Below are 18,790 nucleotides of genomic sequence, written 5' to 3' on the forward strand. Positions count from 1 at the left end.
TACATATATGGAGAGAGAGAGAGAGAGAGAGAGAGAGAGAGAGAGAGAGAGAGAGAGAGAGAATAACTAACTACATGCTACTGAATGTTTATTGGATGCCAGGCTTCCTGTGTGCCAGACCAGAGTTAACGAGATCTCTCACACTTCTACCCGAGACTCCATTGGTCATGCTTGTTTCACAGAAGAGTTAAAACGCAGAGCCTCCTAACTCTCCCAATGTCACACACTCCACAGAATGGGGGTGGCAGTGTCCAGCACTGACTCGCTTCAAGGCATGTGCACTTCATCTTCTGCCTGCACTATTGTCAGGATGGCATCCTCATCCAGCATGGCCCTGTGGGGTGGGACATGTCATGCTGCACGCCTGCAAAAGTGTCACCTTGGGGTCTAAATACAGTTGGGACTCCTTCTCAGAGTCCCCACTCTGAAGCATATACTTCAATGCATGCCCCCTTGTTTCTCCACTGGGAGAAAAGACTCAGATCTATTTGGCTACAGCTGCCATTTCCTTTGGTTGCAGTGGAGGGAGGCATTAGAATTGTGAATATAGCAGCCAGGTCTACTTCCTAGGTCTATTGACTGAATGTTGTTCTGCAAGTTTGCCTACCCTCGCAAATTTTTAAATTTTTCTATGGCCCACTTTCAGTAAAACTTAGTTCCAATAAGAAAATAATTATCTTCTGCACCAACAACCTTTCACACACACACAGACACACACCACATGCACAGGCGTGCACACACCTTGTCCTAGTCCATTTTCTGTTGCCATGGTAAACACCACAACCAAAAGCAACTTGGGGAAGTGAGAATTTATTTTGGCTTACCGCTTACAGTCCATTATGAAGGGAATCAGGGCAGGAACTGAAGGCAGGAACTGGAGCACAAAGCATGAAGGGGTGTTGCTTACAGGCCCACACTCATTGCTCACTCAGCCTGCATTCTTACACAATCACTTGCCCAGGGATGGTACTGCCCCTGGTGAGCTGGGCCCTCCCACATCAACTGTCAATCAAGGCTTGCCTACAGGTCAATCTCATAGAAGCATTTTCTCAGTTGAAGTTCCATCTTCCCAGAGTCTGGCTTCTGTCGAGTTGACAAAAATTAGCCAACACATACCTACTGGGGAAACTGAGGCAGACACATGCTGAATGAAGGCTCATGGTGGATTTTCTTGTATACCAGCCTGGTCTAACTTCTTCTGCCCTACTGCAGGAGGTAGATATTTTTCTGGCTTTCAGGAACGAAAGATGTCCCTGAGGAAATATGACTAACATGTCGGTTCCTCTCAGAATTCTAAGGCTTTATCACCGACTGACTCTGGCCTCAACTGACCTTTTGAATTCCAGGCCTGAATCATTTTAATAAAATTATAGGTAAAGCAAGAAAATGGGGAGAGCCTTTACTCCCCCCACTTGAGGTCCTTATGCTGGGACAGTTACAACCCTGCAGCCATTTAACTTCTGAGCAACAAAGTTCAAGCCGGGAGGTTTCACCGGAAAGCTTGTATTTGTCACATTTGTAAGAATCATCCAAAGGAGGAAAGAGTCATTTTTGGCTCATGGTTTCAGAAGGCTCAGACGTTGGGTGCTGGGCCTCATGCACTTGAACAGAAAGAATTGTGTGGCCCAGACATTGTTTTACCTTGTGATAGATAGGAAGCAGACAGAGAGAACAGGATTGGGGCTGGGACATATCTTGCAACACAGAACATCAAACACCCTAACATCACAGCCAGACACCCTTTCAAACACATCCCCTGAGTGACTTACTTCCTACTGCCTTCCTGAGCCCTACCTCCTCAAGTTCACACCACTTATTGAGGACCAAACATGCACTATAGAAGCCTTTAGGGACGTATCATATTCAAAATATGACATAGTGAGAGCCAATTGCAAACATCCTAGGCAAAGAGGCAAGCGAGAAGCCAGGGATGAGCATGACGTCACACAGAACGTGACAGGTGGGTACCAAGTGCCAACCCTCATCTCGGAAATCCACTCACTCTCACTTCTGAGTCCATGTTCTAAATCCGTGTCTGTCCTGGGCAGCAGGAATGGAACAGTGGGTTCTTATTCCTTGACTTCATGCAAGTAGAAGGTAACTCTCAAAGATGAAATGACCAAGCACTGCCTTGTTTTGTCTTGGCCTGTGCTATAGTTTGCAGATTGAATCTTTGGTGTGTGTGTGTGTGTGTGTGTGTGTGTGTGTAGATCAGATGTCAGTGCCAAGTATCTTTCATGGACCTGGAGCTCATTAATTCACCCAAGATAGTGTGCCTGCTCGCCCAGGGATCACCTTGTCTCTGCCCCTAGCTCTGGGATTACGGCATCCACTCCTCCTGTATTGAATATCTTCTAATGTGGGTGCTGGGGACTAAATTCAGATTCTCGTACTTGAATAACAGACACTTCACCCACTGAATCATCTCCCCAGACAGCCCCTGGGGTTTTGTTTGTTCCTTTGTCCTCTTTTAGTTGGTTGGTTGGTTTGGTTTGGTTTTTGAGACAGGGTCTTACATAGTGAAGGCTGAACCTAAATTCATATGTGGCTGAGGACCGCTTTGTATCTCTGCTCCTCCTCTGCCTCTACTTCCCAAGGGCTGGGACTGCAGGTACACATGACATCCAGCTCTTACAGCTTGTATCTTTAATGTTCTCCAAAAGCCTCCCACTACTGGAAAGTAACAAAAACTTTTAAGATGACATTGGGAGTCTCGGCTCCTCCCGGGTAGTTAGCAAGCTGAACATAGGACCTATGAGGCCGGACATCTTGTCTTTCAAAAGAAAGACACCCAAACTCCAGACCTGTGTATAAAGTGCTGTTTCTTGAAGTTACATCTGGCCCATGAACCAAAAGTGACACTTTAGGACCACTCATAAGAAGTAGACACCCTGTAGTGGCAATGTAGGACAACTCCTAAGGGATAGACACCCCGCAGTGGCTCTTTGGAATGTTTGCAGTCCTGTTACATCAAGTACCAGAAGGATACCTGTGAAAAGTGAATGAATGAATGAATGAATGAATGAATGAATGAATGAATTCAACAGACACCCACATTCAGGGCAATGTGCTGGGCTCCTACTGGTTCACACAGGTGGGCTCATAGGTAAACACACTCTGCCATGAAGCACAGACAACAGGCTTCAGTAGACAGCACAAACTATCTTCTCTGTCTTTCCAGACTTTTCCTTTTCTTTTCAGCAAAGCTGGATTACCTGAAAGCAGCCCAGAGCCGTTCTGAGTTATGGTTCAGCCACCATGGCTCCTTTAAGCTTTATTTTCCTGACCCCCAGTCCTGTGATTTATGAAGGAGATCTTTAACTCAATGGAAACACCCCCCTCCTTCTTCCCGAGTTCAGAGCAAAGGGGCACAGGGAAGCAACAAGAAGCCGGTTTCGGCCTCCCAGGGCTTCAGGAGATAGTCGAGCTCCTGGATAAGATGCTAGTAGTATTTTTCATCCCTTCCCTCGTCTCCCAAACAGGCATCTCTAAAGAGCTCTCCTTTTCTGCATTTTCCATCTCTGACTATTTCCTCCACTTTAGACGCTAAATTTAACAGAAAACCCCAACCTTGAAAGTTGAAGAAACTCTTAACAGGGCAGAATAGAAGCCGGCGTGTGGCTGCCGGGGCCATCACTCTCATGCCTCCCTGCTCAGTGCTGAATAAGGCTGTTCCTCCCAAGGCAGCACTACCTAACCCTTCCATAGCATAGAAGGCAGCTGCCAGATGCTGGTTCTCCAGCCAGGCCTGCCAGGAAGGGAGAGGGGAAAGATCAAATTCAAAATCACGTCGCTATACTTCCCATGGGCCACTCTGCCAAACAGTGTGGCTGGGTGGGAAATGAACAAAGTTACTCACTTCTGTTTCAGTTCACACAGTCCTTTGGTTTCCCGTTGTCTTTAGGAAGGTGCTGGGATCAGATAATAATCAGGGGTCCTGGAATCCACTCTGCCCCAGTGTCTTGCGGTGTTGAATTTAGCCCTTTCGATTCTCTGCCTCTGTTTCCTCTTTCTTACGTGAGACATTTACCACCCACTTTCAGCTCTCACACCCCATCCATCTGCAACCCTTTGGAACTGTTCCTTGTGCAGCTTGGGAAGGGAAAGGAAGAGGCCCCCGTCTGGGTTTAGTTAGAAACAAGTTTGCTTTTTTAAAAGACTTCTATTTTACCCACCCCAGTCTTCCAAGATACATCCGCACATTTCTGTATATGAGATCACATCCTAGGGAAAATTATTTTAGGAAATTCTACTGTGACTCCTCTAGGCAAACAGCCTTCTGGTACAACCAAGAACTATCCAGATTATATGCATATATACGTATATGAGTATATGCATATCATAGTCTATTGAAATAATTGCAGTCAACAGGGACACTGTCTTCGTTTGAGGATGCAGGTGGCCTGCCTGGCTCCAATTCAGCCTCTCACTCAGTGTCACTGAGGGCCCCTCAACTAGTCAGAGCTGGCCACTCCCTTTAACTGGCAGGATCATCTGGGCCTCATCATGCTACCTTGAGAGGCTACTGGTATTAGCGCCCTTGTTTTGCAGATGTTAAAACTGAAGCTTGAGCCGAGTGGTGGTGGCGCACGCCCTTAATCCCAGCACTTGGGAGGCAGAGGCAGGCAGATTTCTGAGTTCGAGGCCACCCTGGTCTACAGAGTGAGTTCCAGGACAGCCAGGGCTACACAGAGAAACCCTGTCTCGAAAAACCAAACAAAAACAAAAACAAAAAACCTGAAGCTTGGTGAGGTTAAATGAGGTGCAGACTCAAGTTCAACTTTAAAGGCAAACAAGTTATGCATCTCTTAATCCAAAAACAATAGGGCAGGCATGCACCCTTGCTCCAGGCTGGTTCCCTCATGAAAAGCATCAAGGAGCTGGCAGTAGGCAGAACATCCTGGGTTGTGTGTAACCCCCAGGAGAGCTAAAGCTCCCAAATAGAGACAAACAAGTTGGGAAGCTAGCTTGTTCCAGCGGCGGAATCCCCTGTGCACCCATCTTAAAGGAGCGCAAAGAAGCTGGAGCAAATCTTAGAGATGGACGCTAAAAGCTGCTGCTCAGCAAAGCAGAGAAGGGTCAGGGCAGCCTGAGGGTGGCTGGGGAACAAATGAGTGGTACGGATGAGGCAATGGTGACCGCAGTAACAAGGGGCTCAAAGGGAAGAAGTTCCATATCTAAGGTGAATGGACAGGGAGATGTGGGCATATAAACAGGTGCAGATACTGATCTCACAGATGCAGGTGCAGCTGTGGGTGTAGATGCAGACACAGACACAGGTGAAGATGGATGCAGACAGAGATGCAGTATCTGATGCAGACAGACACAGAGGCATACAGATACAAACAGAGGTGAAGTGGCAGATGCACATGAAGATGCAGATATAGATGCAGATAGTTACAAACAGAGGTGCAGTCAGTGCAAACAGACATGGATGCAGACATAGATGCAGATCCAGGGGCAGATAGAAATGAAGATGCAGATGCAGGTGCAGACAGAGTGCAGTAGCAAATGCAGCCAGAGATGTGGATGCAGAGAGAGATTCAGATGCAGGTGCAGATATAGATGCAGATAGATGCAGAGGTGCAGCAATGCAGACAGAACCAGATGCAGACATAGATGCAGACAGATACAAATGGAGATGCAGGTGCAGAGTGCAGTCGCAAATGCAGACAGAGATGAAGATACAAGTGCAGATATGCATGACAGACAGATAGAGATGAACACACATGTGCAGATGCAGATGCGGATGGATACAGACAAAGATGCAGGGACAAATGCAGACATAGATGCACATACCGGTGCACCGACAGACAGGAACAGATGGAGACACAGGTGCAGATGCAGACAGACACACAGAGAGACGGAGATGCAGGTGCATAAGGATACAGATGTAGACTCAGGTGGAGACACAGAAGACGACGCAGATACATATACAGAGCTCACGTGCTTTCCAAGCCTGTAGAAAAACGCATTAATACCTGCAGCTTTCCTATCAGAGATACACTGATAGGCAAATAATAACCTACACATAGTCAGGAAACACAGCCATGGTTTTCTCACTCAGTACCAGAAACACCCAGACATGCATTCTGCCCATAACACTGGCAGTGGATCACACATATCTGCGAGCCCTTGAATATGTCATAACCCCTCTTACCTCAGTCTCTCTTGCCAACCAAAGAGGACAACTCAACTGCCTGCCTGCCTGCCTACCTACCTACCTATCTTGTTTCAGTATGCAAAAATATGATAATCAATATTATCCATATTTAATTTTTTATTACTTTATGGCTATGGGATGATTTACCTGCATGTGTGTGCATCATGTGCATTTTCGGTTCCTGCAGAGACCAGAAAAGGGGGTTGGATCCCCTGGAACTGGAGTTAGAGCTGTGTATTACTATACAGGTTCTGGGAATTGAACCTTGGTCTTGTGGAAGAACAACCAGTCCTCTTAAATGCTGAACCATCTCTCCAGACCCAAAATATTCAATCTTAAAATAGAGATTGCTCTTTTAAACACTTTGCATATATTAATTCATTCAGCCCTAAGAACAGCCCTATCAGATCAATGTTGATATTATCCCCCATGTAACAGAAAGGGAAACTGAGTTGCAGGACAGCTTCATACTTGCCTGGGGTCACACAGCAGGAAAGGATTTAAACCTGAACCCCTCCCTGGCTCATCACCACTTTATTCTAAAGCAGTGACCCTCAACCTGTGAGTCATGACCCCTTTCGGGGAAGTGGAGTGTCAAAAGGACCTTTACACAGAGGTCACCTAAGGCCAATCGAAAACACAGATGTTTACATTACAATTTATAACAGCAGCAACATTGCAGTAATGAAGTAGTAGCAGAAATGAATTTATGGTTGGAGGGTGGGGGGTCATCACAACCTGAGGAACTGTATTAAAGGGTCACAGCATTGGGAAGGTTGAGAACCACTGCTCTGAAACCTAATACCAAAGAGCCCCACCCAGGTTTCAGAAGATCGTAAAGGGCAAGAACCCTTGGGGTTCCTTACCCATGGGAGGCTGTAGAGTACCTTCAGCTTCCTCAGCAAGGGTATAAGAGCTCAGCCAGAGTGCTGCAGACGCTTACAGCTGCATGACAGTCACATCCCTGCTGCCGGGAGCAGGTTCGTCTCCAGGAGACAGCGGTTGTCAAGCCCCCCAGAGAACAGCAAGCTTGTCAAAAATAGCAGCTCGTAGACTGCATAGCTGCAACTTCCTTTCCAAATGTCGGCTTTGCTTTCACTGAAGGGCCCGGGTCTGAATGCACTCTGTGCATCCAGCAGCAGACTGCCCTAAGGTTCCAGGATAGTTTCTAACGGCAGACCTCTGCATGGAGGAGTCTAAAAGGATTTGGAAAGCAAATCTTACCGCTTAACCCATGGGTCTGTGGACTCGACTCAGGGAAATTTCCTCTTTAATCTCAGTGATGAGGTTAGAGTTAATTTTTTTAAAAAATTGTCATAAACCTGAGCTGGGTAGGCTCCGAAGAGGTGGAGGTTAGACCAGCATTAGCACTGAGTTTCTGACTAGTGGGTCTCTTTCCCTCTTTTATACTGGGAATGAGTCAATATCTTTTAGGAATAACCCTTCAAAACCTGTAAATGGCAGCTCCTCCCCCTCTGTAGGAGCTGTGTAAACAAGTGCATGAGGACAAAGAGAGAGCAGAGAGACCAGAGGAGCCACTCAGAGTAAAAAAAAAAACACCACAGTCTGCAGTCCCATGAGGCCCTAGAACCCAGAGCAGGAAGATAGCAGCAGGAGAAGCAGGCGCCCATCTGTCCCCATCCCAGTGGCCTGTGTCTGGCAATATGTGTCCTCCCTCCAAAGCCCTGGGCTCCAGGCCTCATTCTGCCATGAGGTGTCTGTGCAGAGGAGTCTAAAAGGGACATGGGCAGTGACTCCTACAGCTGAACTCATGAATTCCTCTTCCTCCCGTAAGTGACCATGACACATCAGAAGGAGAACACACTTCCCTTCCTCAGGCAATAACACACCGTCAAGACCAAGCAGAGCTAAGGCAGCAGTTCCAGCAGACGGCTCAGGGAGCCTGGCATCTCCTGGGAATGGGATCTTTCTTGGCATTTACATGGAGATGCAAGGTGAGAGAAATAGCACTGCCAGCCAAGCCTGCGTCACAGAAGCGAGGGATTGAGGGCAGAAGACAAGCTGTAGAATGAGAGGTGTCACGTGGAGGGAAAGACCCAGAGGAAGGACAAGGCTCTGCGGGCATCAGGAATCCAAAGGGACACCAGGCTGAGCTCTTGTAGGCAATATGAAATGCATGATTAACTCCGACCGCCTTAGTTTAAGCAAAGCCTGGAGGACTGCAGGCTCCTGTCTACAGAGCTAAAAAGAGTTAATGATGACCTTGGGGAAGAGTGGAAGAGGGTGAAGAAGAACTACATTTAGTTGTCGATGCTTACAGATGCAAGGATTTGGCGGTTTGGGGAGCATTAAGGGGTTGTTTTGTTCAGAAAGAAAAAACGAAGTCCTTGAGCAAGCCCTTGACCCTACTCCTGTGTACTATGACACACGCCATACCTACTCACCAAAGAGTGGCCTGATGGGTCTTCAGAGAAATACTAAGCATGTAAACCTCATGAAAGCTTGACGGTCAAAATCAAACACCACAACAGACTCACATACACCACCCCCACACATGCCACATACGTACCACAAACATACCTATACCACACACACCACACATACCCCACAGACACCCCACACACATATACCACACACAAAAAAACACACATACATATACCATACCCCATATTCATACCTCCCACAGACACACCCCACACCCCATAGAGACCCCACAGATACTACACACACACACACACACACACACACTAACACAGATACACATACACACATACCACCCCACCACACACACACATATCACAAACACACATATACACACATCACAGAGACCCCACACACACACCACAAACACCACCGACACACAGACACACACCCCAAGAGACCTCACAGACACAAACACACCTACCTCACACACCACACATACTACACACATACCTTACAGAGACAACACACACACTACACATGTCACATACTACAGACAACACATACACATACTACACACCACAGACATCCTCATAACCACTTCACACCACAGACATACACACATATACTTCACAGAGCCCTCACAGACACCATACACACACATACACTGGGACACATGGACACACACACACACCACTTCTTGGTATTTTGTGACAGCTGCAAGGAGCAGCTACAGGATAAATCTGAAGGTGCCCACATGTCAGAAGAAAAAGAACTGCCACTCTGATCCACATAGCATGCATATGGACCACCCTCTTTAATTTATAAAACCAGACCTTTGTCCCAGGTCAAAAGAAGACTTGGGTTATTAGACTCCTGTCTCCCTCACCCAAGCCATATGACTATCACTACATCTGTTTTCGAGCAGTTATGTCACCCTCAAAAGTTCTCTGGTACTCCTTTAACACCCTGTGTTGATCCTGGCATGTCCTGATGGCCACCAGAACATACTGAGGTAGAGAGGACTTCACCCTATGCTTCGGGGCAGGGACGGTCCACACTCTCCCTATGGACTAGCCAGTGAACCCTGGCTTTCCACATCAAGAAGTGCCCCCTGTACTTTACACCTCCAGGAATGCCTTTTCTTCCTGCCCTTCCTTGAGCACACAAGCGACCAGCCAGAGGCTAAGGAAGCCTTCATGTGCGTGCAGAGAAGTTATGGGGTCTGCCTCGAGTTAAGGCTTCCTCCTGGCTAGTCCAATTTTCTGTTTTACCCTTTTACAATTTCTTTTATTTCAACCTCTCTGCAAAACTCCTAAGGTGGAAGGACCCTGAGATGGACCTACTCCAGGACTAAATCACTGAGTATCTGAGATTCAAATTCACTGTCTGTATTTCTGTCTTTATGTATGCCTCTCTGTCTGTCTCTCACCACATTCTTTCCTCCTGTCATCTTTTTTCTTTTATCCTAGCATTTTCATGCTCAAGAAATCTCCAGAAGACATTTTACTAACAGAGTAGAATCTCCTAGGATTGTGTATGTGCTGCCCCCCCTCCCAGGAACAGAGAGTGGGCAAGGGAAATATGGGGCCCAGGGAAACAGGGAACCCTCTTGACATAATCCCAGGTCACAGCTATCCTGTAGTTCAAGATATGCCCTCCCCCAGCAATGCTGAAGAGGCTCCCCAAAGCCAAAAGATGTGGAGAGGAAGAGAAAGGAGATAGAAATATACATGCAGGGCAGATGCCATTTAAATGGGGGGGGGAGAGAAGAGAATCAGGGGAGGAAAAAAAGACAGAGTGGGAAGGAGAGGAAGACTGGGAGAAAAGATAGAGAAAAATCAAGGGGAGAGAGAATCAGAAAATAGGAGACAGAATCAGATGAAGGTAGACAGAGCCGCACAGCAGGAAAGATGGACAACAACACTGTGCTTTCCCCAGACACTGAGCCCAACCCCCCTCCCCATTCTGTCAAGGATGAAATACCTCTACTGGGGGACCTACCTCAGAGGCAAGAAAGGCCAGCTGTCCCTTGCTCCTCTGGGATGCTAGGCAGGAGGGGTGTCCTCATCCCAAGCAGAAATTGGCAGTCCCAGAGAATCCTCTGGGAGCCCCCACTGGCTTACGTCAGTCATTGAGATGGCTTGAACCCCACCTTCTCGAGCAGCTGTGATCCTATTCCAGCTGCTGAGGCAGCACACGGTGGTGCAGGGTCTCTTGATGACACAGTTACATCGTCCACATGGAGGCTCAGAAGCAGGGAGAGCTCACTGGACAAAATTCTCCACAAAAACTTGATAGAGTCACAGCCTCTCAGTTTCTGTCTGACATCTTAAGAATCACTTCTGTAATTTTGCCAGGAGCAGTGCTGCTCCCTGGGAGGGAGGAGTTTCATCTTTCTTGATCTCTCTTAGGGCTGGGAAGAACCTGCGCCTGAGATGACAATACCATGACATCCCAGATTGGTGTCATCTGTGTCCTCAAGGCCCAGTCTGGCTGCGATGAAGGGGACATTTCATATCCCTCTCTGAGGTCTTCTTTTGAAAACCTTAACCTTGCTTTTGGCTGAATTGGGCAGGTTTTAAGCATTCAAGTTTCTGAAGACTCAGAGTAAGATGTGGCAGCTTCCATGACCATACAGGGAACCAGGAAGAAAGGTCTAGGCAGGAAGTGTTGGGAATCTACTCCCTCCACATTGTCAAAGGTCCTGAGTCCTTATTTTAGTTCTGCCAATGCCTAAGCCAATAGATTGGAGGTGTTCCCGTGTGAGAAGCTGGGATATGTAGTCAGTTCTCCCTTGATACCCAAATCAGTAGAGAGAACAGTCTGGAAGGTTGCTACAGCAACCAGAGTCCCTGGAGAGCCTGGCTCTCCACAAACCTTTTACTTTCAGGCATGCTCTGACTTGAAAAGGCAATGTTTGCATAAGGACAGGAACAGTGATGAGGGTGACAATCTATACATACACAGAGGTCCATGCACACATGTCCCCCCATCCACCCTCAGCTGGGGGCATCCCTTTGGCCACTGGGGTGGGCATGGAGTAACTAAAATCATTGGAAACAGAAATTACTTTCTTACTGGCCTTAGAGTAGATCTCTGAGTCTCAGCCATCTCAGTCTTTTACTATGTTGCAGGCTTGGAGAAGTTAAGCTCCCAGAAAAGGTGACTTCTGGCCACCAAGTCTAATGCAAGAATACACTCTTTTTCTGAAGGGTGAGAGAAAGGATGGAGAGACCCAGGCCAAGATGCCAGGGAGCGACTTAGAGAGCTGATGTCCTACAATGGCCTAGTCTTAGGCTTTGGATCCATGGTAGAAAGTTCTGGGGAAAGGCCTTGCCTTTGAGAGATAGGCAGGCAGTATAGTGAACTAAAACTCAAGGCCATTACTATAACTCACACATTTGCATAGCATCCTCCCCACCCTCCTGGGTGAGTTTATTGATAATTCCCCATGAGGTAAGGAGGCGAAGACATTAATGTTCTCATTTAATGGGTGGGGGAAACTGAGGCACAAAGAGGGACCATGACACCAGGGTTACCCTGTAAAGCTGTGGCAAAACTGTGGAGCCACAGTGGTCTCTCAAGCCAACCATCAAGGTCACTCCTTCCTAAGTTGTTCTTCAGGAAAAAAAAAATCTTTTGAAAAACCATTCCCTTCAAAGAGTCTTAAAGCATCAATAGAAAATTAAAAACACATTAACAGTCCTTTGAGTTTCAGAGCTGTACCCATGAGAACTGAGGACAGTGTATCACAGTTTATCAAAGGCAAAACTGAATGGCAATGTTACTGGGGAGGGGGCAGTGGGCAGCTGGGAGGGTGGCAGTGATTTCACAATGGGAGAAGATGGCTTGGTCCAAGTAGGAATGACCGAGTTACCTTAGCAGGCCCAATGCAGCTCCAAAGGAAGAGCTGAGCAGACAAACGTTTGCTTGACTCAGCAAAATCCTCTAAGAAAGCGGCTGCCAACAAAATGACCGTGCCCTTTCCTGGCTCCCAACCAAAGACTGTTGCCTGTGGCATAAGAGGAAAGCTATGCTGGCATTCAATGTGTGAACTCACCTGTCTGTAGGTTACAGCTGAGATTTCTTTATAAAAACAAATCCATCTGCAATCCTAGGTCAGATTCCCAGGAAGGAGGGTGGAGGATATCTTAAAGAGGTCTGAGCTAATCTGGAGGAATTGGCTGCTGTCTGCAGCAGAGTCCCTCTGTTCTAAGTGACAGTCTCTGCTAAGTGGCACCTTGCTTCAGATATGTGGTCCAACCAGTCCTTTGGCTCTGGTCAGCCTTTTCTCCTGTCTCTGTGGTTCTATTTTCCAGTTCCTCTGCACACGAAGGTGCTTGCACAGAAAAAGAACTTGGCTCTGAGAAAGTGCCAAGTTTCTTCCTGGAAGCGCAAAGAAGGCATGGAATCAGAGTGGTGAGGATTAATGTAGACCCCTGCCAGCATCTCCTGTGACAGATCACAACTAGCGAAATCCACTGGCCCCCCATTGGTCTAAAACTGACCTTCATGTCCTTCAAATAATCCAGTTGGGTAGTATTTTCTCTAATTCCATCCAAATTTAGCCATATCTTTCAAAGCCGTGCAGCTAGTAGCTCTACCAGTCAGAGGATGGCTTGGGCACTAAAATGCCAAGCTGAAATCTTTTCCATTCTCCAGATTCTGCCAGTGACCAAATGACCAGAAGCTGAGTAAGGAAGGTGCATGACCCAAAGCAAAGGACACTAAAGAAGGGACCTGAGTGTAGCTGCTTCCTATTCTATTGGTGTCACCATTCCTAGAGATATTACAAGACCCAGGCATGAAAACTCAGTCTTGAGGGAAGATCAGTCAGAAATGTGCATCTCATCCACGTGACTGATGGGCATGATTGGGTGGCACCGTTGAAATTTCCAAAATGTCACTAAGATGGAGGAACCTCGAATGCTGCGAGGATCGAGCAACAGTCTAGAGTCCAGATATTTGGTCCAGGATGCCATGTAAGGGGGGAGGGGGGATCGAGGTCCTCTGGAGCTAAGGCGGAAGTAGTGAGCATGAGAAGGAAGCCTGAGAGATGACTTGCTCAGAGCTCCTGTTTTCCTGCAGGCCTGCCCGCATCCATCAAACCTCGGTGAGCATCCTTTTCTCCGCATAAGCTCGATGTGGAGTTGGAAGGTAGCTGGGCCGGCGTTCCCGTGAAGCCTCGGCAAAGTCAGGTTTGCCAAGCCCATTGTCCGTTGCCTTCAAGTCCGGAGTGGGCTGCCCACAAGTGACGTGGGTATACTGGCCTTGCTCCTCCTGCTCCGTCTCTCGGTGGTAGAAGTAGTTGAAATTGGAGACAATGACCGGTACCGGTAATGCAATGGTGAGGACCCCAGCAATGGCGCACAGTGAGCCCACAATCTTGCCCCCTACCGTCATGGGGTACATGTCCCCATAACCTACCGTGGTCATTGTAACCACAGCCCACCAGAAGGCATCTGGGATGCTAGGGAAGAGCGAGTCAACATCATCAGCCTCTGCGAAGTAGACAGCGCTGGAGAAGAGGATGACTCCGATGAAGAGGAAGAAGATGAGCAGCCCGAGCTCCCGCATGGACGCCTGTAAGGTCTTACCCAGGATCTGCAGCCCCTTGGAATGGCGGGAGAGCTTGAAGATTCGGAACACCCGGACCAGGCGGATCACCCTGAGGATGGCTAGGGACATGGCCTGCTGCCCATTCTGACCACTGCCACCACTCACAGACTGCTGCTCGTGACGTTGCACTAGCTCGGTGCCCAAGGTGATAAAGTAAGGGAAAATGGCCACCAAGTCAATGATGTTCATGATATTGCGAAAGAAGGCCGCCTTGCTGGGACAGGCAGAGAAGCGCACCAGGAGCTCAAATGTGAACCAGACGATACACAGAGTTTCCACCAAGAAGAAGGGGTCTGTGAAGAAAGAACCCCCGAGAGTACTAAGTGAAGATGTTCCTCCAGTCCCCAACCCCCCAGAGGGAATGCTACCAGGAAATGCATAGGAATCTTCATCCTCATCTTCTTCCTCGTGGCTCCTGGAGGCCGGAGACAAGCGGGTCCCACTACCCTCGTTGCTTCCACCGCGCCCATCTGCACGGAACTGAGGCAAGGTCTCCAGGCAAAAGATGACGATGGAGATGAGGATGACCAATACTGAGACGATGGCGATGCCTCGGGCGGGCCCGGAACTCTCCGGGTACTCAAAGAGAAGCCAGACCTGTCGCTGGAAAGGCTGGGAGGGGAGTGGTTTCTCATCCTCGCCACCTTCGGGCAGGCAACCCTCATCCTCCCGGAAGGCCGCCAGGGCTTCCTCTCCCAACTGATAGAAGCGGATCTCTTCCATAAAAATGTCCAGGGGCACATTAACCGGCCTGCGCAGGCGACCCCCAGATTGATAGTAATAAAGGATAGCGTCGAAGCTGGGTCGGTTGCGGTCAAAGAAGTACTCGTTCCTCAAAGGGTCAAAGAAACGGACTCTGCGGCCAGGGTCTCCTAGCAGCGTGTCAGGGAACAGCGACAGGGTGCGCAGCTGCGTCTCGAAGCGCAGCCCAGAGATGTTGATCACCAACCTCTCACTACTACAGCAGCCACCGCCGCCCTCGGCCTCCTGGAACTCACCCGCATCCTGTTGCTCCCCCTCCGGCCCACGGACCTCCCCCGGCGCCGCCAGCGTCAGGGATTTCTCCGATCTCATGTCACCTCGGCGGTGCGCTCCCCGCCACTAGGACGGCGCCCACGACACGAGCTCCGGAGAGCGGCACCCGCTTCCCAGCTTTGGCTGTGCCCTCCTTTAGGGTGGGGCCCGTGCTCTGACCTGGCGGTTAGGTCGGTGAGCCCTGCAGCTGGTCCCTCTGCCAGGCTAGGTCTGGGAAGTGGTTCAGGCTCTCAATAGCCGCGCCTCCGTGCTCAGGATTTCTGAGATGCCTGGAACCCGCAAACTGTCGCGCGCGTGAAACTGGCTGCCCGAAAAGACGCGTGGCTTAGCTCTCGATGGTGCCTAAAACTGGGCTCAGGACCCACAGGTCCGCCCTCCAGACCTGCTGGCTCTCACCAGGTCCTGCTGCGCTTCTCCAGCTGCACAAGACTCTGGGTTGCCGCTGGTACCGAAGCGCCAGATGCGCCTCCCTCTGGCACACCAAAGACTCCTGCCCGGGCTCGGCCTCCGCCTCCGCCCTACGTCCACCACCGAACTAGGTCTGGCCAAGGTCGCGATTGCAGCCGCCACTTTCTTCCCCAGGAGCTAGCTGTTCTAGAGGCCTTGGAATCGCCCTGGGCCTGCCCGGGCGCCGAAGCGCGGAGACCCACCTCCCCACCGCTTCAAGCCTTGCCTGCACCCGCAGCAGCCCCAGCAGCAGCAGCAACAGCAGCAACAGCAGCAACAGCAGCAACAGCAGCAGCAGCAGACTCAGCTCTCAGCTCTGCCCTTCCTCCTTAACACACTCTCCAAGTGACGTGGCAGGCCCCGCCTGCTGCCCCCTCCCACCCCACTCTCACATCACACCCCTTACCCAGCCAGGGGCTGCAGCAAGCCTGGATGCTGGGGAGAGATGTATATACTTGCCTCCCCAGTAATCTTTCCCGCGCTCTCCTGGCATGCCTCTTGCTTTCTCACATTCACACACACGCCCCCACCCCCACCCCAACCAAGCCGCAGTATCCTAATAACACACCCACTCCATCCCTCCACAGTCATCTCTTCACGTTTCTGTTCACCGAGCTGACCTGCTCAGTGTATTTCAGCAAAAAGAAATCACATACGCTGGCCCACAACACACCCCTGCCCAATAAGCTATACACAGCACCTGACCCCTCCACAGCTATTTACTGGGGGTGGGGGGGAGAGGGAAAATCCATGTTTTTTATATCCATGAAGACATTTTCAACCTCTCCTGGGGGGGGGGGAATGAAGTATTTTTAAATGTCTTGAGAGCTGTCCATTTAGGCTGTGTCCCAATGTTAATTCCCCATCAGACTCTCACTTTTGCAACCTGGAAAGGCAAGGCTGCAGCTCTCCTTCAAGGCGTAGTGATAGTAAGAGGGGAGGAAAAGCCTGCCCGTGCCCAGTGCTCTCATCGAGTCCTGAGGACGTCCACCATCATCTCCATGAAAAAGCACCAGAAGACTATGGTATTGAAGAAACACTATATACAAGGAATTGCAGCCAAGAATCTTTGCTCCACGCCTCCTTTGGAGAAAAAAAGAAGAAAAGAAAAAAGTAAATAAAAAGATTCTGCAATTTATACTTATCTGTGTCAGGAAAAGGGAGGAAAGGAAAAACAAAAAGGAGGTAGTCAAAGTGTCAGTAAACAATGTAGCTATGTGTGATGAGCATCTAATAAACTCATTTTAGTTGCTTTAGCAGAAAGATGGCCTCCCTTTCTAGGCCATAGAGTCTCATTTGGTAGGATTTGGATGGGACAAACTACTCTACCTCTCTTAGAAGGCCAAAAAGGTTTCCCATCCATTCTCCCAAAGGCTTCCTCCCTAGATCGTGTGGATGAAGTCGCTGGACGGTGCACCTGGTTTCAGACTACCAGATAGCTTGCTCTTGACTTGCTGTGGCCACAGTTGATTGGCTGGCAACGGCCAGTGTTTCTTCATAAGAAAGAGCGTCCGTAGGATAAGGACAGGAATGGCACATAAGATTCTCTCAAGCCATGGGATGCATGTGTGGGTTTTTAGCCATACGATATAGACAGACTGTTTTTAAACCACAGCAGTTTTCACAACAGGTGCTTCCAGAGGGATGAGGCAGGAGAGGAAACCAGAGTTCCTGGACCTGTAGGGAAGAAATCGAGTGGAGATGATGCTGACTTCATCACACATGGAAGCTTGGGCTCCCGCCTGTCCCTCCCCAGGTCTCCTAGCCTCAACCTCTGCCTCTCTTATGTTTGACTTGGTTTCCACTCCTTCCCCTCGCTTGCACAGTTCAGTGAAGGGTGAGAGAGCAAGTCTGCTGCATTTACCCAGTCGATAGTTTTCCCATTTGCAGGCTATGTAATTAAGCAATTTAGACATCACACAAAAGTTACTCCACTCAAAGGAAAAAATAAAATAAAGCAGCAACAAGCACAGTATAGAAAACACACTCTCATCCTGTCCTGTGCTCCACAAGGATTTCCTGGGTTGCAAATTGACTTGCTCCTGATTCTTTGAGGTTTGTTTTTTGAGGTTTATCGTGACTTATTCATTTGCATGTCTGTTGTCTTCATAGCCCCTTTTCCAGAAATGGGATGTTGATGAGATCAGTAACAATGAAGCAAAATATGAGAAGAAATTGCATTCTTCTAGAAGATGGACCAGGCTTTAGCATGACTGCAGATACCCATTTGAATACTCCTGTTAAACTGGCTGTCACTGTCTGCCATCCCACAGGCAGATTTGTGGTTACCTTCAAGTCAGACGGAAGGCTGAGCCCCTAGAAAGGTTTCATTTTACGCTGGGAGGTTCCCTTGGGAGGTAGAAGCCATTAGCGAATTCATGAATCAGACTTCTGTTTTTAGTTCTTTTGTGAGACAGACTCATTCCCTGTGCCTAGATAGTTCCTCCTAAGTATATATTAAGGATGAATTTTAAAAGAATCACACCTTCAGAAGTGCCAGCTCCCTGAAGAGGAAAGGCACAAGCCTTACCTCCTTCTGCAGACACTTTGTTACTCCTCCCAGTGACAGGTGACTCCTGGGCTCTAATTTCATTTCAGCACAGACCATTTGTTTATTGTCTCTAAAATTAGACATTTGCAATGACCACCAAGGTCGGTCATTTCTTTAATTAGTCATTAACTGAGCAGCTACTTGGTGGCCACCATAGTGTCGGGGCTAAACAGGTAATAGGGAATACATTCCATTCTAGGTAGGAATTCTTACCAGCAGACAAAGAAGATATTTACACACACACACAATGTATAATAAAGAGAATAAAGATGCTATTTCCAGGACAAACATAAAAAATAAAACTTTAAGAAGTGTGCTTGATGGGGAAAGATCCTGTAATGGTTCATTTTAATTGATAATTTAACTGGACTCAGAGTTAATGATGAGACAGGATTCTGGCCATGCGTGTGAGAGGCATTTGCAGAATTTAACAGAGGAAAAAAGACCTTCCTGTAGTGTGGGTGGCACTATTCTATTGGTTGGGATCTTGGACAGCAAGACAAGCTAAGCAATAGCATTCCTTCCCCCCACCCCCCTCTTGCCTGAGTGCAAACACAGTGTGACCAGCCTATATTCCTGCCTACCCTGCC

At 48.6% G+C, this 18,790-nt stretch overlaps 1 protein-coding gene across 2 annotated transcripts in view; it reads right to left on the minus strand.

Annotated features, from left to right (window-relative positions):
• Positions 1-16,159, minus strand: part of Kcna6 (potassium voltage-gated channel subfamily A member 6) — a 33,069-nt gene extending 16,910 nt beyond the window's left edge. Inside the window, exon 1 of one of the 2 annotated variants that reach the window (XM_021165529.2) lies at positions 12,609-16,159. In XM_021165529.2, the coding sequence (XP_021021188.1) occupies positions 13,652-15,241 (1,590 nt within the window). In that variant the 5' untranslated portion in view covers positions 15,242-16,159 and the 3' untranslated portion in view covers positions 12,609-13,651. Of the gene's footprint in view, positions 1-10,549 lie in introns of both variants that reach the window. The other variant, XM_029478952.1, reaches the window with a different exon arrangement.
• Between the last annotated feature and the right edge of the window lie 2,631 nt (positions 16,160-18,790).

The sequence above is a fragment of the Mus caroli genome, chromosome 6 (assembly GCF_900094665.2).
Source record: "Mus caroli chromosome 6, CAROLI_EIJ_v1.1, whole genome shotgun sequence".
In the NCBI taxonomy this organism is placed as follows: Eukaryota; Metazoa; Chordata; class Mammalia; order Rodentia; family Muridae; genus Mus; species Mus caroli.